Source organism: Canis lupus, chromosome 6 (assembly GCF_048164855.1).
Source record: "Canis lupus baileyi chromosome 6, mCanLup2.hap1, whole genome shotgun sequence".
NCBI lineage: Eukaryota > Metazoa > Chordata > Mammalia > Carnivora > Canidae > Canis > Canis lupus.
In genome coordinates, this window is record NC_132843.1 from 38,123,876 (window position 1) to 38,149,929 (window position 26,054).

At 48.2% G+C, this 26,054-nt stretch overlaps 1 protein-coding gene and 2 long non-coding RNA genes across 4 annotated transcripts in view; 1 reads left to right on the top strand and 2 right to left on the bottom strand.

Annotated features, from left to right (window-relative positions):
* Positions 1–26,054, top strand: part of INTS3 (integrator complex subunit 3) — a 39,470-nt gene that overhangs the window by 5,395 nt on the left and 8,021 nt on the right. For both annotated transcript variants that reach the window (XR_012032622.1, XM_072829568.1), the window contains exons 2-20: positions 2,796–2,879; positions 4,369–4,452; positions 10,742–10,855; positions 11,049–11,133; positions 12,714–12,780; positions 15,909–16,053; positions 16,917–17,046; positions 18,336–18,433; positions 19,790–19,981; positions 20,852–20,939; positions 21,391–21,470; positions 21,834–21,925; positions 22,195–22,301; positions 22,992–23,111; positions 23,406–23,535; positions 23,910–23,964; positions 24,177–24,280; positions 24,977–25,021; positions 25,172–25,291. Coding sequence is in view for 1 of the 2 variants with exons in the window: in XM_072829568.1 (XP_072685669.1) it covers positions 2,796–2,879; positions 4,369–4,452; positions 10,742–10,855; positions 11,049–11,133; positions 12,714–12,780; positions 15,909–16,053; positions 16,917–17,046; positions 18,336–18,433; positions 19,790–19,981; positions 20,852–20,939; positions 21,391–21,470; positions 21,834–21,925; positions 22,195–22,301; positions 22,992–23,111; positions 23,406–23,535; positions 23,910–23,964; positions 24,177–24,280; positions 24,977–25,021; positions 25,172–25,291 (1,940 nt within the window). In the remaining variant the exon portion in view is untranslated. The remainder of the gene's footprint in view (positions 1–2,795; positions 2,880–4,368; positions 4,453–10,741; positions 10,856–11,048; positions 11,134–12,713; positions 12,781–15,908; positions 16,054–16,916; positions 17,047–18,335; positions 18,434–19,789; positions 19,982–20,851; positions 20,940–21,390; positions 21,471–21,833; positions 21,926–22,194; positions 22,302–22,991; positions 23,112–23,405; positions 23,536–23,909; positions 23,965–24,176; positions 24,281–24,976; positions 25,022–25,171; positions 25,292–26,054) is intronic.
* LOC140635264 (uncharacterized) lies at positions 10,406–13,076 on the bottom strand. Its single transcript, XR_012032625.1, has 3 exons — positions 12,137–13,076; positions 11,000–11,430; positions 10,406–10,914 (listed from the first exon to the last, which is right to left on the bottom strand). It is a non-coding gene; the product is annotated as an uncharacterized lncRNA (long non-coding RNA).
* Positions 15,672–17,077, bottom strand: LOC140635265 (uncharacterized). The gene is made up of 2 exons (XR_012032626.1): positions 16,498–17,077; positions 15,672–16,184 (listed from the first exon to the last, which is right to left on the bottom strand). It is a non-coding gene; the product is annotated as an uncharacterized lncRNA (long non-coding RNA).

Genomic DNA, 26,054 nt, shown 5'->3' on the forward strand with positions numbered 1-26,054 from the left:
TTGGGGGGACATTTCAAACATAAAAAAGTAGGGAGAATAGTATGATTCCGCTGGAGCCACCACTGTGCTTTGGTACTTACCAGTCCACAGCAATCTTGTTTTATCTCCCCCTAGTCTCTGGATTATTTTGAAACAAATCCAGTGATATTTATCCAAGATAAATAATTTCCTTTGCAGATACTTCATCTGTACGTCTGTGAGGGAAGAATTTTTTTTAACATAACAATGATGTCATGCCTAAAAATATTAATAGTAATTCCTTAATGTAATAAAATATTGCTCAAATTCATTGTCTCATAAGTTCTTTTTATAGCTGGTTGTTCAAATCAGTGTTCAGACAAGGACTGCAACGTTGCATTTGATATGCTTCTTTAATTTTTTTTCTTAAGATTTATCCATTTTAGAAAGAGAACAAGGGGAGGGGCAGAGAGTATCTTAAGCAGACCTTGTACAGAGTGCATAGCCCAACACAGGGTTCGATCCCAGGACCTGAGATCATGACCTGAGCTGAAACTAAGAGTCAGATGCTCAACCGACTGTGCCACCAAGGCGTCCCAATTTGTTTCTTTAAATTTTTTGTAAAGATTTTATTAGAGAGAGAGTACCGGGTTAGGGGCAAAGGAAGAAGGAGAAGCAGACTCCCTGCTGAGCAAGGAGCCCAATGTGAGACTTGATCCCAGGACCCTAGGATCATGACCTGAGCCGAAGGCAGACTCTTAACCCACTAAGCCACCCAAGGCACTCCAGTGTTTCTTAATTTTTTAAAAGCTTTTTATTTTAAAATGATTTCATAAATAAAATCTTTAAAAAAATAAAATGATTTCAAGCTTAGAAAAATAATACCTAGAACTCATATATTCTTCACCCAGATTCAACAGCTACTGACATTATTTCTCTGTATACATATTGTTTTAAACTTTTGAGAATAAGTTGCAGCCATGAGGCCACTTAGGATTTAAATACTTATTGTGTATTTCCTAAGAACAAAGATCTTCAGTTACATAACCACTGTTCTGTTGTCAAGATCAGAACATTTAACATCAATATGCTACTGTTACGGAACATACTCAGTTGTTTTTTTTTTTTTTTTTTTAATTCATGAGAGAGAGAGAGAGAGAGAGAGAGGCAGAGACACAGGCAGAGGGAGAAGCAGGCTCCATGCAGGGACCCTGATGTGGAACTCAATCCCAAGACAACTCTGGGATTATGCCCTGAGCCAAAGGCAAGACACTCAACCACTGAGCCACCCAGGTGTCCCGAACATACTCAGATTTAACGGTTGTCCCGATAATGTTGATATGGTGTCTAGGATCACAAGTTGAGTTTAGGTGCATTCTATAATCTAAAGCAGATTCTTAGTCTCTATTTTTGATGACTTTAAACACTTTAGACAGGTCGGTTATTTTGTAGAATATCTCTGAAATTGCGTTGTCTGAAATTTCTTCCATGACTGGGTTGAGATGATTCAATTTTGGCCAGAAAAGAACAAGTACTGTTCTAGTGTCATCAGTGCATGGTGTTGAGGCATATGTGTCACGAGTCCGTTTGTGTCCTTATCAGTGATAACTAATTTTGATCACTTGCTTAAGGTGGTATCTTCCAGCATTTCCTGCAGTTATTCTTTCCTCTGTGTAATTAAGTATTTTGACCCACGTAAATATTCTCTTGTGCAGCTTCACCTCTGACTTAGTGCCCATTGATGACACTCGCCTGAATCCCTTCTTTATTTTTTAAGATTTTATTTATTTATTCATGAGAGAAAGGTAGAGACATAGGCAGAGGGAGAAACAGGTTCCTCACAGGGAGCCTGATGTGGGACTTGACCCCCAAATTGGGATCACATCCTGAGCCAAAGGCAGACGCTCAACCACTGAGACACTCCTGAATCCCTTCTTGTTCCTGTTGTTTCTAATGCATTATTAGTTGACATTCCAGTGTGAGGGAGAGCTTTCCTTCTCTATGTATTCATTATGGGTGTATCTATTAGTATGGATTCTTATTTTATTCAATGGGTTATAATCCTTTCTTTTTTTTTCCCCCAGTAAACTCTATACCCAACATGGGGCTTGAATTCATGACCTGAGATCAAGAGTCATGTGCTCCACTGACTGAGCCCCCCCTCAGTGGGCTATAATCTTAAGCCTATTTTAATACATGGGTCTCCCCCTTCCTGCTTTTTTTTCTTGCAATTTGTACGTTAAAGACCTAGGTACTGGGCAGCCCAGGTGGCTCAGCAGTTTAGTGCCGCCTTCAGCCCAGGACCTGATCCTGGAGACCCGGGATCGAATCCCACTTCGGGCTCCCTGCATGGAGCCTGCTTCTCCCTCTACCTGTGTCTCTGCCTCTCTCTCTCTTTCTCTCTCTCTCTCTTTCTCTCTCTCTTTTTTTTTTTAAGATTTCATTTATTTATTCATGAGATACACACACACACAGAGACAGAGACACAGGCAGAGGGAGAAGCAGGCTCCACGCAGGGAGCCTGAGGTGGGACTCCATCCCAGGTCTCCAGGATCAGGCCCTGGGCTGTAGGCGACACTAAACCACTGAGCCACCCAGGCTGCCCCAAATAAATAAAATCTTAAAAAAATAAAAATAAAAAAAATAAAGACCTAGGTAATCTGTCATGTTTTCCACCCTCTGGACTTAGCTGATTATATCCCCGTGTAACCTCACTTGTAAACTGGTAGATCTAGAGTATGGTGAGGTTTACATTTCTTGAAAACTTTTTTTGAGGTCAGAAATACTTTGTAGATGGTGGTGTGACACACTCTGAACTTTTTCTCACCCCTTCACAGAGATTAGAAAGATGCATGAGCATTGTGACATCGATGACTACTGGTGTCTCAGAGAGGGAGGCCAATGATGCCCTCAATGCTCACGTGAGTATTATGCTCTCCTCCGTCCACTTCTGCTTTGGAAGCTTTGAGATGTGATCCAAAAGAAAGAAAGACTTAAGTGGTTGGGAATCGAGTGTGAAGTAACTGTCTAGGCTCCTGGAACTGGGCTTCCCAGCTCCCCTCTCTCTCTCAATGTGGGAATCTGTCTCTTGGTGCTTCGGTGACTTTAAATAACAACTTTTAAAAATAACTCTGTTCTTTAGTGACTTTTTTTCTTTGCAAGTTATTCTCGCATATTTGATCCTTTACACTCTCCCCCCCCTTTTTTTTAGAGGAAGGGAGGGGCAGAGGGAGAGAGATTAAGCAGGCTCCACACCTAGCACAGAGCCCAACTTAGGGCTCCACCTCATGACCCCGAGATCAGGACCAAAACAAGAGTCAGAGTCAAAACCAAGAGTCAGATCCTTAACCGACTGAGCCAGCCAGGTGCCCCATGATCCTTAATATTTCTTAATCTGTAAGATTGAAAGGACTTTAAATAGTACCTGTAAGGATCTTAGAGTAATTCCTGGCACATAGTGAACGTTAAGTAAATATTTCCTTTTTATTAGTAGTATATTATTTTTATTGTGTCTTCACCTTACGAATACCACAGGCTCAATGATTTGTCCAAGGTCTTGACTTGATAAGTATGCTTATCACCCCGTGAATTGCTCTGCAGCTTCTTCCTCCCTCCTAAAGGCTGTTAAGGTCTGGTAAAGGTGGTAGAGTAGGATTTTTTTTTTTAAGTTTTCTCTAAAGATTTACTTATTTTAAGACTTTGTTCATTTGAGAGAGGGAGAGCACACGCATGTGCACAAAACAGTGGGGGCAGGTGGCAGAGGGTGAAGCAGACTGTTCCCTGAGTAGGATGGAGCTCGATGCGAGACTCCATCCCAGGACCATGAGGTCATGACCTGAGCCAAATGCAAACTCTCAACTATCTCAGCCACCTAGACACCCCTATTACTTATTTTGAGAGCACAGGCACATATGAGAGAGGGAGGGGCAGAAGGAGAGAATCTTTCATGCAGAGTCCCTGCTGAGCGTGGAGCCTGATGTGGCTCCATCTCAGGACCCATGAAATCGTGACCTGAGCCAAAACCAAGAGTGGGAACCTCAACTGACTGAGCCACCCAGGTGCCCTTAAAGATTTTAAGTAACCACTGTATCCAACATGGAGATCAAGAGTTTCTCACTCCATTGACTGAGCTAGCCGGGTGCCCCTTTTCTTTCCACTTTAAACACTTTCTTATCTTCTCCTGGCCTGTATCAACCCTTGGAGAAAACAGTAGGCTCTGTCCTTTCCCTCCACCTCTTTCCTGAAACAGATAACTTCATCACTTTTAGGAGAAGGAAGTCATCGGATAGAAGATTTAATGATTCTCCTATGCAGATTATTCAGGAGGTCCCAAGTTTTCTGGGAGAAACTGTTCAGGAACTTTCCTCCTGTGAGTGACAACTAGTTTTTTTTCCCTTCCTCATATCCTAGGTATGCAAAGGCCCCCCACAGCATGAGGAAATCTGCCTGGGCCTCTTCACCCTCGTCCTCACTGAACCTGCCCAAGCTCAAAAGGTAAGACTCCCTACTCTGGACCACAGACTCCCCTCATATAGTCTGAGGATATGGTGGAACCTAATGGTTAGCTGGCATAGTGCTGGCCCTGTTAGCCAGAGCTGGGCCACCTAGTTGTCTGGATATGTTTACAACTGCCTGACTTTTTTTTTTTAAGATTTTATTTATTAATTCATGAGAGACACAGAGAGACACACAGACACAGGCAGAGGGAGAAGCAGGCTCCTCACAGGGAGCCCGATGTGGGACTTGATCCCAGGACTCTGGGATCATGCCCTGAGCCAAAGACAGACACTCAGCCACTGAGCCACCCAGGTGTGCCTACAACCCCCTTTTTATTCTCAATGAATTGGTCATTCTCTGACTCCGATCCTTTCTCTATCTAGATCCTGAAGCTAAAGGGCAAGAAAAGTATTTGAAGAGTTGTACATTGTAGGTTGACGAGTCAGGGCTATGAGCGTTGGGATTCAATCCAGAGAAGACAGAATGAGTACAACCAAGTCCACTGAGAGTTCTTACTCTCAGAGGAGTGTGACTTGCAGTTTTCAGGTTCTGTCATTGGTAGCTTAACATCAAAGCATATAGGATTTAACAGCTTAATACTGGTAATTGATTTAGCAGTAGTGTAGTGACCAGGAGAACCTTGGATACCACTGGAGCCAGACTTCCTCAGGAATACTATGTGAAAACTAGTCTGGGGTCTTCACAGCCAGAAAAGTATCTTTTTTTTTTTCTTTTACAATTGTATTTTATTTTTTCATGAGAGACAGAGAGGCAGAAACATAGGCAGAGGGAGAAGCAGGCTCACTGTGAGGAGGCTGATGGACTCAATCCCAGGACCCTGAGATCACAACCTGAGCCGAAGGGAGACGCTCAACCGAGCCACCCAGGTGCCCCTAGAAGAGTGTCCTTAATGTGGAATGGTTTAAATGGGATCCTTGCCTGGGGTGAGGGATTGGGAAAGATGATCTTTTTGGATTCTACTCTTTCCATAATAAAGCAGCAAAATTCTCTTTTGCGTCTCCAGATTTCGCTTTTCTAGCAGTTGGGTGTCCCTGGATACTTGGGGTGATGATTTAGAAGTATGTGTCTGGTATCTGGCATTAACTATATGACACTACAGAGGGCAGCTTCGAGGGGTTAATTCCGTGTTCTCATTGGCCCTTCCTTGAACAAGTATGGAAGGAAACACACATGCTTGGTGGCCTGCTATGTTGGGCTCCATCTAGACAAGATTTCATTTAATCCTCTCAAAAGCCATATGAGTTTGGTGGTGTTGTCCCCTCTTTCCAAACTGCTCCTAGTTTACCTATAAATTAACTGGAGATCAGAGACCTTGTCATTTGTTCAAGGAGAAACAAAGAAAATCATTCCCAGGGACAAGGACAGGATGCCCCTGGCTCCCTGGCATAGCTGCTTGAATTAACCTCAGGGGAAGGATCTATGGGTGTGGCAGCTTGCTGTGTTTATACTCCTCTGATGCCAACTGGAGTAGCGTCCAAGATGAGGATAGGTGGTAGAACAGCAGGTAGTCACAGGTCCTTGGTGTCTCAGGCCATTTTGGGCTGGAATCTCACTGAGTTAACTTGACATTTCATTTTCATACTGGATTTATCACCGAGATCTTTGAAGACAAATGAATGTCTCCAATTTGGTGCTGTTAAACAGTAATATGACCTGCTATAGCTACTCTATTGAGAAGAAATTGTTATAAAGAAGATGTGGTATCTATATTCAATGGAATATTACTCAGCCATCAGAAAGGACAAATACCCACCATTTGCTTTGATGTGGATGGAACTGGAGGATATTATGCTAAGTGAAATAAGTCAGTCAGAGAAAGACAATCCTCATATAACTTTATTCTTCTGTGGAATATAAGAAATAATGAAAGGAACCATAAGGGAAAGGAGGGAAACTGAGTGGGGAAAATTAGAGAGGAAGTCGAACCATGAGAGACTCCTAACTTTGGGAAACACACAAAGGGTTGCAGAAGGAGGGTTGGGGCAATGAGGCAACTGGGTGACGGGCATGGAGGGGGGAACGTGATGGGGTGAGCACTGGGTGTTATACTATATGTTGGCAAATTGAATTTAAATAAAATATTTTTTAAAAGAAAATAAAAAAGAAAAATTGTTGGCAAAGATGGGGGTGGAGAGGTTGAGATTAAGATTTCATTTTCTTGGGATCCCTGGGTGGCGCAGCGGTTTGGCGCCTGCCTTTGGCCCAGGGCGCGATCCTGGAGACCCGGGATCAAATCCCACGTCGGGCTCCCGGTGCATGGAGTCTGCTTCTCCCTCTGCCTGTGTCTCTGCCTCTCTCTCTCTCTCTGTGTGACTATCATAAATAAATAAAAAAAATTAAAAAAAAAAAAAAAGATTTCATTTTCCTGGGCAGCCCTGGTGGCTCAGCGGTTTAGCGCTGCCTTTAGCCCAGGGCGTGATCCTGGAGACCTGGGAATGAGTCCCATCGGGCTCCCTGCATGGAGCCTGCTTCTCCCTCTGCCTGTGCCCTCGTGAATAAATAAAATCTTAAAAAAAATTTCGTTTTCGGGATCCCTGGGTGGCGCAGCGGTTTGGCGCCTGCCTTTGGCCCAGGGCGCAATCCTGGAGATCCGGGATCGAATCCCACGTCAGGCTCCCGGTGCATGGAGCCTGCTTCTCCCTCTGCCTGTGTCTCTGCCTCTCTCTCTCTCACTGTGTGCCTATCATGAATAAAAAAAAAAAAAAAAAAAAAAAAAAAATTTCGTTTTCTCTTGTGTGGGTTTTCATAAATATAGTTAAAATCTCGTGTAGTCACCTCAGTGCAAATTTGTCTAATCTGCTGGTTTTGTTTGTTTTGGGTGGGATCTGAATCAGCAAGGTCCGTCAGTAAACCTTGTGAAGGGGACGAGATGTGGGTGGTATTTCTAGCTTTTTGCCTCACCTGGCAGTGAAAGGCCATAGCCGCTCTGCATTGTGAATGCCTGTGAGGTTCTGAATTCAGCCATCCAGACATGGCAAGGACTAGAGCACTTTGTCTTTGTGCCCTGGGATAGCCCCATGCGGGCGGCCCAGGCTCTTCTTTTTCCTTGGGCCTCATAGCTGTACCAGGATTGTATTCACACGCTGTTTCCAAGTCAGTCCCCTCCCTGGAGCATATGGGGCTAAGAGGCCCCTGTCAGGGCTCTTTTTAAAAAAAAAAACAAAAAAAAAAACATTTATTTATTCATGAGAGAGAGAGAGAGGCAGAGGGAGAAGCAGGCTCCATACAGGGAGCCTGACGTAGGACTTAATCTCGGGTCTCCAGGATCACCCCCTGGGCTGAAGGTGGCGCTAAACCGCTGAGCCACCCGGGCTACCCTAGGGCTCTTAAGATAAAGCAGTGTAGTTGGGTTCGGAAGACAGCTGAAGAATTGGCAGGTGGTAAGTCACTGAAAGACCTTGAGCCAGGTCAGAGTGTGGAAAGAATTGGTGGCATATCTCTGAGGTGCTTTGATCCTTTCCCTAAAAGGGTGATTATCTTGTGAAATCCTTCTGTCCTACAAAAGTTTCGGGTAGGAGTTACTGATGAGGACTGATTCTGATGTGTTGTTTTCGGCTTCAGCTTAAAACAAGGGGCCGATGTTTTCTAAGGGTTTGTTTGCAATTGACTCTGTCTCTGGACCAGAAACCTCAGGATGGAGTAGAGATTTGGTTCCTAGAGATTCTCAGGCTGAGAGGTAGGAGCAGGAGTGGTGGAGAGAGTGGTAGTGGAAACAGTCTTGAGTACATTGCAAACCTGCTCTGGGAAAGCAGGAGCTAAGGAGTGGGAGGGTGCTGGTGGGCGGGCTCAGACATCCGGGCCCGTTCTCTGCACTAGTTGGTGCAGCAAGGGCCGGTTGGACAGGTGCAGAAGAGCACTCAGTTACCGATAAAGCAGGCTGGGTTTTGGTGGAGACTGGAATGTGCATGGGGTGGGTTTTGTTCTAGTTGTATACCTTCTTTACTTTCTTTTTTTTTTTTTTTTTTTTTTAAGATTTTATTTATTTATTCACGACAGACAGAGAGAGAAGCAGAGACACAGGCAGAGGGAGAAGCAGGCCCCATGCAGGGAGCCCAATGTGGGACTCAATCCGGGGTCTCCAGGATCACACCCCGGGCTGAAGGCGACGCCAAACTGCTGGGCCACTGGGGCTGCCCACCTTTACTTTCATCTGGCCTTTTGGCAGCTCTTCCGTTTATAGTCTGAGTTTATTTCTTTTCTATTTGATGTCTGAGCTGAATAGCTGGGAGCAGGCCTGATTGGGAGATGGAGGGGCTGTAGCAGTCAGTAGACAGAGCGGATAGGAAAAGTATAGCATCAGTGAAAAGGTTCCTTCTCCTGGAGAAGTCAAGGCACCAGGCCTGGAGGCTGCATAGGCTCAGGCTGGAGCACTGCCACTGCCAGCACCCTTGGGGCAGAGGCACTACCTCCTCACTATCCAGACCTTTCCTTTCTTTGGAAACTCTCTGCTTCTCTTTCAATGGCACAGAAGTTGGTGAGGCAACTGGCGGCATCAGGATGGGGCATCCTAGTGCTCAGCTGCACGTGTGAGCAGCAGTGTGGTTGACCAGGTCCCACATGGCACGTAGAATTAGGCAGACAGTATCTGCTTTCTTCATCTGTCCCTGGTGTCTCCAGAGACACTTGTCCTCCTTCCCTGTCCTGTGTCTATTCTACATTTCTGCTTTTGATTGAACAGACAGGGCTCCTCTCTGGTGAGTCTGGTCTCTGTCTTTGTCCTGACAGAATTTCCTTCTGCCTCAGTCTCTCTCTTCTCTGCCCATCCTCTAAGTTGTATCTGCAGGGAAGGCTCCATTTACTGACTGGTATGTTGGCAGTAGTTCACTGGTTCCGTGTAGACGTTCTTTATTCCCTCGTTTGGGCTTTTTGATCTCAGACAGAGCCAGAGGATAATCAAATCCTCCTTGGGGTATGAAGAGTTTGTGGCACAGGAGAGATGTGTAAGTGTTGGTGTTTTTATCAGATCAGTCATTTGACTTAGGGCAGTAGAGGCAAGAGGAAGTGACAGTAGTTTACCTCTCGGGAGTCCCTCCTTACACTGAGGCCAGAGAGTAGGAGCACTTCTCTTCTGAACGACACTGATGAAGGCACTCAGGAATATGGTCTCAAAGCCACCCTCAGTCCCCACCTCCCTCCCCAGCATGCTCTTCTCCTCACAGCAATTTCTAGCCCTGGTAAAGAGGTGTTAAGAGCATGGAATCTAGATAGAGAGACTGCCTGAACTTTGATTCTGGTTCTTCCGTCCCTTCAGTGACCTGGGGCGAGTTACTTTACTCTCTTCTACTTGTTTCTTCATCTGTAGGGGTAAAGAAAATAGTACCTATTTCAGAGGGTTGTTGTGGGATTCAAATGCAACCATATATATGATTGTTGATGCCACTGACTTTCTGAGGTGGTGGGGTGCAGCCCACCTCATTTTTACCCTTTGTGCTGAGACCCTCCCCGAATGGAGCTCAGCAGGCCAGTAAGGCCCCCTAAGGCCTTTGTTCTGGAGTCTGGTCTCTAGAGAGCCAGGAGACTGGGAGCAAGAACACTCAGAGAAGATTGGCACACCCTCCCACACCTTCCCGGGGTTGGGTATCCTTACAGACTCCTTCCTTTTCCAGTCTTGGCAGGAGCAAAGGGCAGCACAGAGAAAAAGAGAACAGTGTTTAGTTAAGGAAATTCACTTTGGTCCCTCCCCTTCCTTCTGGGGCCTTGGTCCCTGAGATCCCCTTCCCTAATGCTCCTAGCCCTTTGCTTCATCTGGCCAAGTCAATACTGGTCTAAAAACCTCCTTGGGGTTCTTTCTAGTCTGTTCAAACCCATTCTGCAGTGACCTTTCACTGGCAGATGAAAAGCAGATGGCCTCCACAAGTTTTGAGGAGAGAGAGAGGCAGACAAGGAGCCTTTTTTTTTTTTTTTTAAGATTTATTTATTTGTTCCTGAGAGACAGAGAGGCAGAGACACAGGTAGAAGGAGAAGCAGGCTCCCTGTGGGGAGCCCGATGCGGGACTTGATTCCAGGATCACGAGCCGAAGGCAGACGCTCAACCAGAGTCACCCAGGTGCCCTGACAAGGAGCCTTAGCAGAGTAGCTTTGCTCCTTCTCCTCACCTTGTGTGACAGGGCCAGGGGTGAGTTCAGGATGGAGGAGCCCTGTGGAAGGACAGCATCCAGAGCGGAAGGTCTTTTGTTGCCACTTAAATCCCATGGGTGGAATTTAAGGGGAAAGGGGGGAGCCTGTCCTCAATCTGCCGGCTGCTTAAAAACCTTGCTTCTCACAGTGTTACCGGGACTTGGCTCTGGTGAGTCGTGATGGCATGAATATCGTCCTGAATAAGATCAACCAGATACTCATGGAGAAGTACCTGAAGTTGCAGGATACCTGCCGTACTCAGGTAAGGCCAGGAGAAGAGAGATCCAGCTCAGAGACATCACAGATGATGGGTCCTCTCTCCTAAAGGGAAGGGAAGGAGAAATTGGGGTAACACACCCCTACCTTTATACACCTGAACTGTAATGTGCTTGGATTCACCCCTTACTCAAATTCACAGGCCCTCCTCTTCATCCATCTTTTCCTCTCTCCTTTAGTTGGTGTGGTTGGTACGGGAACTAGTGAAGAGTGGGGTTCTGGGAGCCGATGGTGTGTGCATGACATTCATGAAGCAGATTGCCGGTGAGTTGATGGCAAGAGCATAAAGAAGAAAGGAAAGGAACCCAAAGGCTAGATGCGGGCGATGGAGGACTAAGCGCCTGGGGGTCTCAATTCCTGGGTTGCCTCGACTCTCTTTCTGAGATAGGTCTCCTCTGGCCACACATTGCAGAAAGAAACATAAAAGTCAATGGGGTCTTTTGAAGCAATAAGTCTGCCTTGTTTTCCTTCCTGCCAAATTCAGGGTCTGATATAGAATAGTTGGCCTGTGTTGGCCAGTCCTCATTCTGTGGCTCCATGGTATGTTGGATCAGGAAGGATCTGAAAGGAATGAGAAGTGAGGGCACATCATTTGTCTCCATCACATTATGCTTTCAGAAATCCAGTGTCTTCCTGGGCTTCACCCCCATGTTCTGAATGCTTGCTTCCAAATAGTTATGACATGTGATGAGAACCAGTTTAAGGGAGGAACTATGTCATAGAAGAGACCCTGACATTTGGGTTTTATTATCTCCTTGGCATCAGTGATCTCTGTCCAAGCCACTAAATACCCAAAAGGCCTGCCCATGCTACCTCTTCTATTCCCAATATCACATATGTTTGTTTAAAACCGACTCTGCTCTCTATCTCACTATTCCCATTAGCTCTTTGCTTCCTCTGTAGGATTTGCTGTAACACCAATACTCCTCTTCTGTTGTGCATAAGCCTTACTCTGTGTGATATGTGACTATGTGAACATTGACTTTTAAATTTTTTTATTATTATTTTTAAAGATTTTATTTATTTATTTGTTTATTTATTTATTTATTTATTTACTCATGAGAGACAGAGAGTGAGAGAGGCAGAGACACAGGCAGAGGGAGAAACAGGCTCCCTCTGGGGAGCCTGATGTGGGACCCGATCCTGGGACTCCAGGATCATGCCCCCGGCTGAAGGCAGGCGCTAAACCTGCTGAGCCACTCAGGGATCCCAACATTGACCTTTTAAATTAGGACTGGAGCAGGCATAGTGTTTTGCTGGCTTTTACCTCCTGGCATTGCCTTCCCAGTTTGGTCCATAGTCTCCTCTTCCCATCCTCAGACCTTGGTCTGGCATCACCAGGTGTTACTTCTGTCCCAGGAAGTTCCATAGCAAGCACGGAAGATCATGATACCTGGAAGCAAGAAACCTTTGGCCTGTCATGAGCCTGACTTGGGATTGGGGACACCCTGATGCTGTACTGCCAGTGTCACTGGCCACCTGCACCACAGGCCCTATTTGAGGTGTCACCCTTTCTTCCAACCAGGGGCTCTTCATGTCTCTCCCAGACATGCCCTTTCAAGGGTCAGAGTATTCCCATTCCAACACCCAGTCTCTGGAAAAGTCGCAGCTCTGGTTTCTGGAAGAATCTAGAGCTTCCCTTCCTTTCCCTTCTTTCTCTGAGGATGCAAAGGAGAAACTTTAAAGCCTGACTGAACAGAAGGCAATTTTTCCAACACTCAGAACCTCCATGACAGGATTAACAGTTAGGGATGGAGAAGCAGGATGGGTGAAGAAATGTGTTGAATTAGCTGAGTCGTTAATCAGAGCCATTTTCATTTTGTTTTCTCTTTCTTTGAAATCAGGTGGAGATGTTACTGCAAAAAATATCTGGTTGGCAGAGAGTGTCCTGGATATCTTGACAGAACAGAGGTAGAGTCTGCCATGACAGGCAAGAGCGTGGGCGGCAGGGTGTGAGGGCTGGCAGGCGGCCTAGGAACACCTGGAGTTAGGGTGAGGTGGGGGAGGGAGAGGCAAATGAAGGAATTAATGCCATGGTCTGGCCCAAAGGGATGAAAGGGTGGGATAGAAGGTCTCAGAGCCCAGGAAAAACTAGTTTCATCTGATAAGGGTCTATTTTTGATCCAGACCTCCTTGGAATGTTTATCTTTGGGGGGAGATGGGGGAGAATGAACTCAGCATAGTGGGGGCCAGCCAACCACCCAGGCCTGGCAGGTACCCCTTTCTCCTTCTGAGGCTTTGCACCCGAACTGTGCTCTCCTGAAGCCTCAGGGCCTCAGGGGGAGTGGTGGGGCACTGAAGGAACAGGCCTGGGAACTTGGCCCAAGTTTGCACACAGGGCATAGAGGGCACACCAGGCTTCTGGCTAGTTCTTTCCCTTTCCCATCGAAGGAAAGGACCAGAAATTTTATGAGGGCTGTACCATATCTGCACTTGTTTGGGGTGAGGCCTTCTCTTGGTCCAGTGGCCTGGTCTTCTCCTTGCTTGACTTCTGAGTGCGTGTGTGCAAGAGCAGCGCAGTAGTCAGACGATTGAAAGGGCTAATGGTGTCCGTATTTCCTGTGGATAGGACATACCTCCTCCCTTACTCACACTTGTTCTAAGCCCTGCACGGTGGAGGGCTGGGTCAGGTGCCTTGCAGCGCCACCTAGTGCCACTTAGTGCCCTGGACGCGGCTGGGGCTGTAGCTGGGGCTGCAGCTGAGGCTGCAGCGCGTCTTCCGCCCCACCTTTCCTGCCTCCGCACTGCAGTATCTTGCTGGGTCTCTGCCTTTCTAGCGTCCTGGGTCTGATAGCTTCACCTTCCCTTTCTCTCCATTACCCCATCCCAGGATTCAGATACATCGATCCCCTCTCACCTCTGCTCACAATCTTCCTGAAAAGTGGTTTTTCTCATTTTGTTTCTGGTGCCAAATACCTCCTGCTCCTGTAAAGCTGAATTTTCCTCATTTGGGCAGTTAGAGTAGTCTCCATGTACAAGAGTCAGATAGTCAGAAGAGTCTCTTACCCTCCAAAAACTCAAATCCTTTGGTGCAAATGAGTCCCTGGATGTTTAAGACTGTCTTCTACAGTCTCCCTCTCTCCCTCCCAAGTGTATGTTGGGCAGCAGAATTAACAGAGAGCAGGTGGGGAGGGCCTCCCCAGTGTCCTTGGTTACTGCATTTGTTCTGTGAAAAAAGACCAGAGTTCTTTAATTAGGTGGCTTGAGTGCTTTTCCAGAATCAGGATATTGCCTGGTTGGATTAATTAAACTCCTCGGCTTCTTCCTCAGGTTCCTTGCTTTCCAGCAGAGCTGCCAAAGCCCGGATAGCTACTTGCTTGGGAAGCATAGTTCCCCATTTGGGCACTTTGAGGCAGCACTGGAGAGTTTCTGTCATCTCCCCACTGTCTTTTTAGCTTTATTTTTATTTTTTTTTTAATTTTAAATTAAAAAGAAATTTAAGATCTATTTGAGATAAGAGAGTGTGAGCGGGACAGAAGGAAGGGGCTGAGGGAGAGGGAGAGAGAATTCTTTTTTTTTTTTAATTTTTTAAAAATTTTTATTTATGGGGATCCCTGGGTGGCGCAGCGGTTTGGCGCCTGCCTTTGGCCCAGGGTGCGATCCTGGAGACCCCGGATCGAATCCCACGTCGGGCTCCCGGTGCATGGAGCCTGCTTCTCCCTCTGCCTGTGTCTCTGCCTCTCTCTCTCTCTCTGTGACTATCATAAATAAATAAAAATTAAAAAAAAATTTTTTATTTATGATAGTCACAGAGAGAGAAAGGGAGAGAGGCAGAGACATAGAGGGAGAAGCAGGCTCCATGCACCGGGAGCCCGACGTGGGATTCGATCCGGGGTCTCCAGGATCGCGCCCTGGGCCAAAGGCAGGCGCCAAACCGCTGCGCCACCCAGGGATCCCAGGAGAGAGAATTCTTAAGCAGATTCCCCACTGAGTAAGAAGCCCGATGCAGGCCTTGATCCTGAGATAATGACTTGAGTTGAAACCAAGAGTCAGCTCCCTAACCAGTTGAGCCATGCAGGTGCACAACTTAAAAAAAAAATTTTTTTTTAAAGATTTTATTTATTTATTCATGAGACACACACACACACACAGAGAGAGAGAGAGTGGCAGAGACACAGGCAGAGGGAGAAGCAGGCTCCATGCAGGGAGCCTGACATGAGACTTGATCCCAGGTCTCCAGGATCAGGCCCTGGGTTGAAGGCAACGCTAAACTGCTGAGCCACCTGGGCTGCCCACTTTTAAAAAATTTTTAAGTGAGCTCTACACCCAACATAGGCCTTGAACTTAACAACCATGAGATCGAGTCCACACTCTTCCAGCTGAGCCAGCCAGGCATCCCCTTCTACTCTTTTTAAAGCAGCAGGGAACACAGTTCTCTTATTACCCTCTTTTCCCCCCGGGAAAGTTCTAAAACTCCTGGAACAATAGGCTTTGCCATCCAAAATCATGTTGTTCTCTTCAGATTGTGATTCATTGTCTGGGAGTGGGAGCAGTGGCCAGAGAGCCAGCCAGGGAAAGGCATATAACATGGTGGGCTTCTAATGGTAGGTACAATGGAAGGGCTGACACAGTGTGTCCTAAATCCTCCAGGGTCCTCAAAGGGTCTTAACCCCCTAGTGGTCCTCATTCCGTGCTGTTAGAGCTGCTAACTTAGGGATGCCTCTAGAACCTCTTTCCCCCACTCTCTGAGCTGGGGGGCAGCTATGGTGTAATCTCTGTCCCTAATACCTCACATGATGTTTGGCACATGATAAGCATTCACAGTTACTTTATTGGAAGCTAAGTAGTTATGTGAAAAAGAGTTTGCTTTCATTTGGTGCTTTATTGGGTGCCTGATAGAGCAGTAGGAAGTTGTCTCTACCTTAGCCAGTTGATGGTCCAAGATAGATAATGAGCAGGCAGTCAAGGAATCAAAGAACCACTTCCCCATATTAATCATCAGACATTGCTGAGGCCCCAGAGCCACATGTGGGAGGTGAATTGGGAGAGTGAACGGGCCCTGAACAGAGCCCAGGTGCCAGGTGTCCCCCCTTCTGCAGGGAGTGGGTGCTGAAGAGCAGCATCCTCATTGCCATGGCTGTTTACACATACCTCCGTCTCATCGTCGACCACCACGGGACTGCCCAGCTCCAGGCCCTGCGGCAGAAGGAAGTAGACTTTTGCATGTCACTGCTTCGGGAACGGGTGAGGATGAAAACAGTGTAGGCAAGTGAAACCCAGGATGGGAAACTTACGTGAGTTTTGTGAGGTGATCTAGGCCAAGGATGTCGTTTTGGAGAGATGGAGGTTTTGTTTTTTTTTTTTTTTTCATCCTTCTGAAACAAAGGTAGGGGGAGGGTGGGGAATCCTGCGGGCTAGCCCTGGCTCCTACAAATGCTGTCTATTGAACTGGCATCCTAGGGATTTTCCTGGTCAGCTTCAGGAATGCTGTTACACACCACAGACATAAAGCTGCCAACGGTTATGTCACCTTCCTGCCTGCCCACCCGGGTGATGGCTGTGCTCAAGTGGGTTGTGAATTGTCTGCTGTCAGATCTCCCAAGAGAGAGCCCAGAGCTATAATCTCTAGTAGCCACTCCCCACATGTGGCAATTAAAGTTAACTAAAATTAAAAATTCAGTTACTTACTTGACTTAGCCACATGTCAAGTGCTTGTTAGCCGCATGTGGCTAATGGCTATCCTTTTGGACAGCACAGAGATAAAGATCATTTCCATTATCACAGACTGTTCTGTTGGACCAGGGGGTTTGGGGAAAGTATCTGGGGCTCAGCTTGCTAGTCCTGTCCTGTCCTCTTCATCTGGGAGGGCAAGGGAACAAGTTCATGCGGAAGTCAGCAGGGCTTCAGTAGTTTCCAGTAACCTGTCCTCTTGAGCTCAGCCCCCAGCTTCTAGCTCTGTTCCCCTTTGGTTCCAGAAGAGAAGAAACCCTCTTGTCCCTTGGGCCCCCCTTCCTTCCTTCCCTAGAATGAGCTGCTCCTTGGTTCTTCCCACAGCAGGTAAAATAGTCTGTGTTTCTATTCTCTCTTCACTTCCTCCCCTCATCAAGTTCATGGAATGTTTGATGATTGGCCGGGACCTCGTACGACTACTTCAGAATGTTGCTAGGATACCAGAATTTGAACTGCTTTGGAAAGATATTATCCATAACCCTCAGGCTTTAAGTCCTCAGTTCACAGGTAAGTGAGGACCAGGGCATCCTGCCCTTGAGAGGTGGGAGGTCAGTGTATGTGTGCTGAGTGAATCAAGAGGGTAGAGGCTGGAGGGCAGGAGAGGCTTTGGCAGCCAAATACAGGAAGCTTGGGGTAGGGCAGGGTCTGCCAAATACAGCTGGATGTGGGAATGGCAGAGGTATAGAACAATTCATGTGGTTCCCAGCAGCCCCCTGCCTGGCAGACTCCAGCTGCCATCGCTCCTAAGAAGAACTGAAACAGAACTGTGATCATCCTCCTCCTCCCCCTGCAACTCTTAGACTTGGGAGGTGAGCTGATGATCAGCCTCCAGCCTCACTGGGTCCAGAGAGGGAGTCAGAGATCAGCTCATAGACTGAGTCAGCAGAGGGGCTGGAATTAGCCCTGTAAGAGTGCAGTCTTGCCTCTGAATTCCAAGAATCCCACTTAGCCAAAATTCTCTTCAGGGAGAGAGTCTCTGAGCTTCTCACTGACAAGGTCCTTTAGATTGCCCTTTCTGCTTTTCGGGTTCCCCACCCCTCCTCCAGCACACATGTGTGAATAGGCAGATCGTGTGTGTGTGTGTACATGGGTGTGCACATGGAAACAGTCGCCTAGGCCCTGCAGAGTCAGGAAGGAGAGGAAAGGAGAGGAAAATCCTGATTCTCCTTATATCATATTGCTTTTATATTGAACATGTGTTGAGTTGTTTTGAGTGCTTACTGTGTGCTAGACACATGTATGTTAACTCATTTAATCCTCAGGACAACCCTGTAAGATGGATATTTTACTTTCCATATTTACAGATAAAGAAAATGAGGTTCAAGGAGATTAAGTATTTTGCCCAAGGCCACACAGCTAGTGAGTGTCAGAGGCAGGATTTGGATCCAGGTCTGTCTGACTCCAGAGCCCGTGCCTATCCCACAACACCACATTGCTCCCAGGACCCAGGGATGGGACCGTCAGGAGCAGAAAGCAAGGCTAGGGTTTCCCCTATTTCCCCTAACTTTCCCACATGTTGCCACCTGGAATAATGTGAGTAGAGGGCTCTGGATGGCCAGGGACAGAGGAGAAGTCATGTATCTGGTCCTCGGGATGGTGGTTGGTTGGAGCAGAACATGCAGGTGCTGATTAGAACCCCTACTTGTGTCAGTGCTGAACTGTCTTGGTCTTGTCTTAGAACCTCCCCCAGAGCAAGACCACTGGCCATCAGTACCTGGGCCAACTTCCCACCTGCCCTCCATTCCTTCTGGTCCTCAGGGTTCTCTCTTTTCTCTTCCTTTACACACTTGGTTCAGGTATCCTGCAGCTTCTTCAGTCAAGAACATCCCGAAAATTCCTAGCATGTCGTCTGACCCCTGACATGGAGACTAAGCTCCTCTTCATGACCTCTCGGGTAAGCTAACCTTTTGCAGCAGGAACAGAAACTGCAGGTTGGCTGGGTTTCTTTGTCCAGCCTGCAGATGCCTTACCACTGAACGTCGACTGGCAGAGTGGTGGTCAGGTAGGAACACAATCTACCTGGCATTGGGCAGGGCGCTACAAGCTGGGGATTCAGGGTTGAGTAAAAGAGGTGCAAACAGTTGGAGCTCTTGTGAAGCTTCCAGTCTGTCTAAAATAGTCTTTAATAATTACACACAAATGATATAATTAACAAGTGTGATGTACCGTAAAAGGGTAGAGTGAGGTGTTCATTCTGGGAAACCCACTGTTCCTCTGGCTGCAGGCAAGTTCTCAGGAAGAGTGCAATGGCCATTTCATTTCCAAACATGGCTGAGTTATGGCAGAGTTGCTTGAGCAACATGTTAAAAATACACCTTCCTGGATCCTAGTCTCCCAGATAATCTGATTGAGGAATCTATGTTTTTAACAGGGTTTCCAGGCAACGGCTCCTCTACAGTCTATCTGGGGTTGGGAAGCCACTGGCCCAGTCCACTTTTGGTTTCCTGAGTCATCCAGGAGAACCATCCAGATCTGTGCTATCCCATGTGGTGGCGGCCACTAGCCACGGGTTGCAATTTCAAGCCAGTGGACCGTGTGACTTTTGATCTCGGGGTCATGAGTTCAAGCCCCACATTGGATGTAGAAGATGACTTTAAAAATCTTGTAAAAAATAAATAAATTAGCTAAGGTTAGATAAAATTAAAAATTCAGTACCTCAGTTGCATTGTAAGTGGTCAGTAGGCACCATCTTTGCAGGAAGTTCTACTGGATAGTGTTGGTCCAGGAGTATCGTTTTATTCTTTCTACTCTGTGTTTTGGGTATGTTTGGAGAACAGAAGAGGAGAAAACCCAGCTCTCTCCTCTTACTTGGTAGAGTGTGATCAGGGGAAGGCATTGTTGCAAGAAGGCTTGAGAAGTCTGTGACCCCATAAGTCACTGAGTGTCCATGCTGAGTGGCAGACAGGCTTTGCTCTTGTTCTCGAGGAGTGTGCCTTGCTGGCCACAGGGGCTCGAGATGATGCTTAGGACTGAGCCTCAGTGACCAGCACAGGAGAAAGGAGCCAGAAATTGGGGGGCAGGGGTGGCAGAAACAAAGGCATCCTGGCACAACAGGTGAGTGAGGAAGAATCTCAACACTGTTTCCAGTCAAGGAAGATTTAAACAAGGACGTCTTCCCAAAGAAGGAGAGAATAGGGGAGAAAGTGAGTTAATGAATGAATCGAGGGAAGAGACTGAGGTCTAGGTGAAGCCTGGTGGTTTCCTCTTCCCAGAGACCCTGCGCGTCTCTCCCAACACCTCTTTCCTGCAGGTGCGGTTTGGTCAACAGAAGCGTTACCAGGACTGGTTCCAGCGCCAGTACCTGTCCACCCCAGACAGTCAATCTCTGCGCTGTGACCTCATCCGCTACATCTGTGGGGTTGTTCACCCTTCTAACGAAGTGCTGAGTTCCGATATCTTGCCCCGATGGGCCATCATCGGTTGGCTCCTGACAACGTGCACGGTGAGGGGTGAAGGGCCTTACTCTAAGATCCCCCTATTTCCAAGCTTCTTCCTGATGCTCTGGGCGTCCTGACCCCGATGGGCCATCCATTCACTTTTTTCCTGCTGAATGTCTCAGCCTTCGTCTAGCCTCTAGCCGGGTCTCTGGAAGTGGACAGTACTCGGTACTCCCCATCTGTGTTTGGGATTGAACAGGCCCATCTCTTGCCTTTATTGCTGATCCCCAAGCCCAGATTTCTCAGGCCTCCCTGTCTTTCCTTTTAGCTTTCAGAACCATGTGTGGTCATGTCTCTGGGATGGCTCCTTCCTCAGATTCAGGGCCTGTGTTCCTGAGACCCTCACTTAGCAGCCTTTTAGCATCCACTTTGGATAGTTCTGCAAACATAGGGACTCCATGGGGGCAGCCATGTCTTCCCAGCACTTTTCTCCCTATTCCTTGTGTGGGAAACTCCACACTGTCTGCTCTCTGTTCTCTAGCTGCCTTCTGACCTGGTCCTTGGAATGTGCTGTTTCAGACATAACAACAGGCTGTCCTTCAGGGGTCTTTCAGTCAGGAATGTGCCTGGGGAGCCCAGCCAAGGCAGCCTAGGCGTGTCAGGGCAACGCAGAGGTGTGTCAGCTAGGCCCCCAGTCTCATTTTCTAGGCCAGGGATGTATGAAAACTCAGGTCAGTCCTTGGCCCCCTGGTCAGTGAGACCATGGCCACTCACACTCATGTGCAGACTTGAGTGCCTGTCATCCCTGGGGGGCTCTACCCGTTTCAGTAGGACCTGAACTTATTTCATACATAAGCAACAGTGGGTCTGGAGTCTGCCTTGGGCTTCTGAAGCTGCTTGATGAAACCAGCCCTCCTTTCTCATCTCTCTTCCAGTCCAATGTCGCTGCCTCCAATGCAAAGCTGGCCTTGTTTTACGACTGGCTGTTCTTTAGCCCAGACAAGGATAGCATCATGAACATAGGTATGTGACTGGACCTGGGCAGCACCACCTCTGTCTCCTAGGCCCCGCCCTGGCCTCGGCAACAGTGGTTGTAAATCTCGGCCATGTCAGGGGAGGCAACATATCTGGGAGCAGTTCCTCACCAGTGCTCCCTTGGTGTAGAAGGGAGATTGCTTTTGTGAGGCCAAGGGCTCACTCCTGCTCTTTTGCACTAAAGCTTGGGCTTGGGCTTCCGGGGCGGGGGAGGGTTGTTGCTTTCCTACCACCTCCCTCGTCCAAGCCTCTGGGGACAGGGGAGATATGGGCTAGAAGCTGCTTCGGGGGTTGTCTGCTTTTGGGTCTGGTCAGTGGGAATCGGGGGTAGGGATACAGCTCTCTCTCAAACCATTCCTATGTATCGACTGATGCCTTGTTTCATGGAACTGGGAATGGACTGTCTGATGTGGGGGCTCTTTAATTCCCCCTTCCCCAGAACCAGCTATCCTGGTCATGCACCACTCCATGAAGCCACACCCAGCTATCACCGCCACACTCCTGGACTTCATGTGCCGTGTAAGTGTGTGTCCCTTCACCTTATGGGCCCGTAAGTGCCCTTCGTCATGGGAGCAGCTGTGGTCATAGGTCCTGCCCCTCAGGTTAATGAATGCTCCCCTTCCATATTCCTACCACGTCTTTCCATGTCTTTCTTGATCTCAGGGATAATGACTTAAGGTAGAATCCAGTCTCTCTGAGGAACAGCTAGGTCTAGAAAGAATGAGCCATTTTAGTAACCTGAAATGGTGAGGAATATTCCAGACCTTTCTGCAGCCATCCTCCCCAGTGTTTCCTTTTCAGAACCAAAGCAGCTTTTTAGCTCTACTTCAGCAGAACACTCTGTGTTGTGTGCTTATTCTCTCTTCTTTTCTTCCCTTCCAGATCATTCCCAACTTCTATCCACCATTGGAGGGCCATGTGCGACAGGGTGTGTTCTCCTCCCTCAACCACATTGTGGAGAAACGGGTCTTGGCGTAAGAACTTTATATGTCTATAGACGGGGGAGGCTGTTTTCTCATATGTCACTAGGTCAGGCACATTCTGATACTGTCATACCCCTTGCTGACCCTTTTTTGAGTGGTACAGAAAGTATGGCTCTGTGTCAGACTGCTAGGATGACTCCTAGAGGAATTTCTGTCTTGCCAGCATAGTCCAGGAGTCTGAGTCGTACTAGTTGGCATAGACTTCTCTCTAACCGAAGTGAGGAGCTCTGATGTTGACCTTTGTTCATGTTCCCCACTAGGCATTTGGCTCCTCTGTTTGACAATCCTAAATTGGATAAGGAGCTGCGGGCAATGCTGAGGGAGAAGTTTCCTGAGTTCTGTAGTTCGCCCAGCCCACCCGTGGAAGGTATGGGGCCCTCCCATTCTGTCACCTGTTTGAGAAGAGGCGTGGAGACACCCAGGGCGCTCAGCCTGAGCTGTATGTCTGTCACCCTGGGGCGGTTCTCTACCTTCGTGACTGTCCCAGGTTGTCATTCCCTACTTTCTAACGTGTTTCTGTGTTGTCTTCTTTGGTCCTCCCTCTCCATCCAATCTTACCTGCTCCTCAGCTCCTGTATCTTCTCTCAGTAGCCTCTCCTCCATAGGGAAGGCTTTTGTGGGACCTGTGTTTGCCTTACATACTTCCTGCAGCTCTTCTCTCTTCTCATACCTGGGCCCCGAGCCCCGATGAGAGGTGGTCATGCTGGGTCTTAAGTCTTGCTCCCAGTGATACACACAGGTCTTTCTTTGTTATGGTGTAAGGCTTAAGCCAAGCAGAGCTTCCCAGCTTGGTTTTCAGGGGAAGAGCACTTGGGGCTGTCCCTGGTCTCAATCTGCTTGCCAATGCAGGCGGAACTCAGTGGGCATGTCCCACACCATTCTTGTTCCTGACAGGATTCCCCTGCGAGTTGTGGAAGGTTGTGAGGACCAGATGTCTGTCTTTCCAGGGTCCATAGTCCATTTTGGTCATGAACTCTGTAGAGGCCCCTGTCCCCTGCCCCCAGCCCAGCATGTTAGGTCACTGGAGACCCTCAGACTGCCTTGTCTCTCCTTCCAGTCAAACTTGAGGAACCGGTTTCTGTGGAGATGGATAACCACATGTCCGACAAGGATGAGGGTTGCTACGACAACGCAGAGGCAGCCTTCAGTGACGATGAGGAAGACCTGGGCAGCAGAGGTGGGCGCAGCCCTGGTCCTGGCCCCGAGAGGACCGGGGGTGGCTGGAGCAGCTTCTCTGTTGCCTTAGCCCCCTGACTTCATTTCGTCAGCAGGGCTAGTGGGTGGGAGTCCAGGGCGCAGAGCCCCACCCTCAGCCCTGAAGCAGGAGGGGAAGGAGGAACCGTGGCCCCTGAGGCTGAGTATGCACATGTCCAGGGCACATGCCGAGGGCTCTCTGCACCGCCGGCATGTGGCGCTGCCCCTGTTGCTGGAGTCTGGGCAAAAGACTGCTGTCCTGAATCTTTCCCTTCAGGAAAGAAGAGGGAGTTTCGCTTCCACCCTATCAAGGAGACAGTTGTGGAGGAGCCGGTTGATATCACCCCTTACCTTGACCAACTGGATGAGTCCCTCAGGGACAAAGTGCTCCAGCTCCAGAAGGGGAGGTGGGTGCAGCTCCTGCCCTCTACCTCAAGAGGCTCAGCCCCAGGCTTTCTGCCCGCTACTGCGTGGGGTGGTGGGAGGACCAGGGTAGGGTGGGGTTTTGGAGGCTCTGGGGGTATCTTCTGCTGTTTGGGTCAAGTGGGCACCCAGATCACACTCTACAGCTTCTGAGAACCAAAGCAGGATAGTGGAGATTTCCCTGCTCTTAGGGCCTCTGCCGGGGGAGCCCCAAATTCTGGCCTAAAGCCTCCCCTACCCAAGCCTAGATTCACACAGAGCTCCTTTGTTTTGTCTGTGAGTGGGTTGTGTTGGGCGTGTGTCCTGCCCTCAGCTGCCATTTACATCTCTGATGTTTCCTCTCCATCCCATATGACAGTGACACTGAGGCCCAGTGTGAGGTCATGCAGGAAATCGTGGACCAGGTCCTAGAGGTGAGGAGGTTCCCCACCCCCAGGAGGAAGCAGCCCAGCCTACCCTGTGCAGATTTCCCTCCACGCCCAGGCAGCTGGCTCCTTCCTTCCTGTCCCTCCTGCCCCCAATGGGTCCCCACTACAGAGCAGCACTTTGTGGGTCCTGGAGTTGGAAGCATATTGTGTAGAGGCTCTAGGTCCTGTGGTGATGCCACTCACTTTCTCACCACCAGGAAGACTTTGACTCCGAGCAACTGTCCGTCCTTGCTTCCTGCCTGCAGGAGCTCTTCAAGGCACACTTTCGAGGGGAGGTGTTACCAGAGGAGATCACTGAGGAGTAAGGCTTATCTTTCCTGACCCCTGCTGGTCTCCAGGGGCCAGAAGTGGGTTCTTAGGGCCTTAGTCCAGGAGACATCTTGCTGTGGACTTGAGAGAAATAATCATTTCACTTTTTTTTTTAATAATTTTATTTTCAAGCAATCTCTACCCCAGTGTGGGGCTTGAACTCAGACCCTGAGATCAGGAGTCACATGCTCCATTGCCTGAGCCAGCCAGGTGCCCCTCTTCATTTGTTCTTAATCTCTCATGTGCTGATTTACTTAAACAAGGATTCATTTTTGTCTGCTGAATGTGGAGCGTGGGGCAGGGATGTGCACCGTAGATAGGACTGGACCCTTGTCCTGGACCCTCCCTGAGGGGCAGGAATTATATTTTCTTTTTCTTTTTTTTTTTAAGATTTTATTTTTAAGTAATCTCTATACCCAACATGGGGGCTCAAACCCAAACCCCAAGATCAAGAGTCGTATGCTTCTCCAACTGAGCCGGCCTGGTGCCCCCGGAATCTCATTTTCAATGAGTCACAGCCTAGACTGTGGTGTATGTTAGGAACCTGCTTTCCCTGTGACCAAGCCTGTGAGGCGGCAGGAAGTTGCCCTTTGCTTAGGAAAGGGGACTCTGGCATCCAGCCTCCATAAGGTCTGCCTGCAGCCTGTCTTCTCCACTCACGGATCTTAGATGTTACCACCTTTTGCAGGTCCCTGGAGGAGTCTGTGGGGAAGCCTCTCTACCTAATATTTAGGTAAGGACCCAGCTGCTGGGCCATCTGTCCTTCCTGTCAGCAGTCATATACTCTCTCCTGGGGTGATGGGACCCCCTTTCCAGAAGGCCCAAGCCTCTACTGAGGCTCCACAGGAGGGTCTGCTCCCTTCTTCCCATCTCCCACCTCCAGGAACCTGTGCCAGATGCAGGAAGACAACAGCAGCTTCTCTCTGCTTCTGGATCTTCTCTCTGAGCTTTATCAGAAACAGCCCAAGATTGGCTACCACCTGCTGTACTATCTGAGGGCCAGGTGGGTACAATCTCCCCATGGAGCAGGTGTCCTGGAGAGCCTTTCCTATGTGTGCTGACTGCCCTGCCCCACCACTGGGACCTTTCCATGTGTTGTTGGGGGTTTTTGTTTGTTTGTTTGTTTGTTAAGATTTTATTTATTCATGAGAGACACAGAGATGCAGAGACATAGGCAGAGGGAGAAGCAGGCTCCATGCAGGGAGCCCGATATGGGACTCAATCCCAGGACTTCAGGATCACACCTGGAGCCAAAGACAGATGCTTAACCACTGAGCTACCCAAGCGTCCCTGGATTTTTTTAATAATAGCTTTATTTATTTATTTATTTTTTAATTTTTATTTATTTATGATAGTCACACAGAGAGAGAGAGAGAGAGAGAGAGAGGCAGAGACATAGGCAGAGGGAGAAGCAGGCTCCATGTACCGGGAGCCCGATGTGGGATTCGATCCCGGGTCTCCAGGATCGCGTCCTGGGCCAAAGTCAGGCGCCAAACCACTGCGCCACCCAGGGATCCCCAATAATAGCTTTAAAACCACAATTCAGTGGTTTAAAGTATATTTGCAAAGTTGTATGATTATTGCTGCTGGCTAAATTAGAACATCTTCATCAACCGCCTGAAAAATCCAGTCACATTTAGCAATCACCTTCTCATTCTCTCACCTCACCCCTGTCAATCATGGATCTGCTTTCTGTCTTTATATAGATTGACTTCTGTGTATTTCATGTAAATGGAATTGTACAGTGTGTGGTTTCTCATGACTGG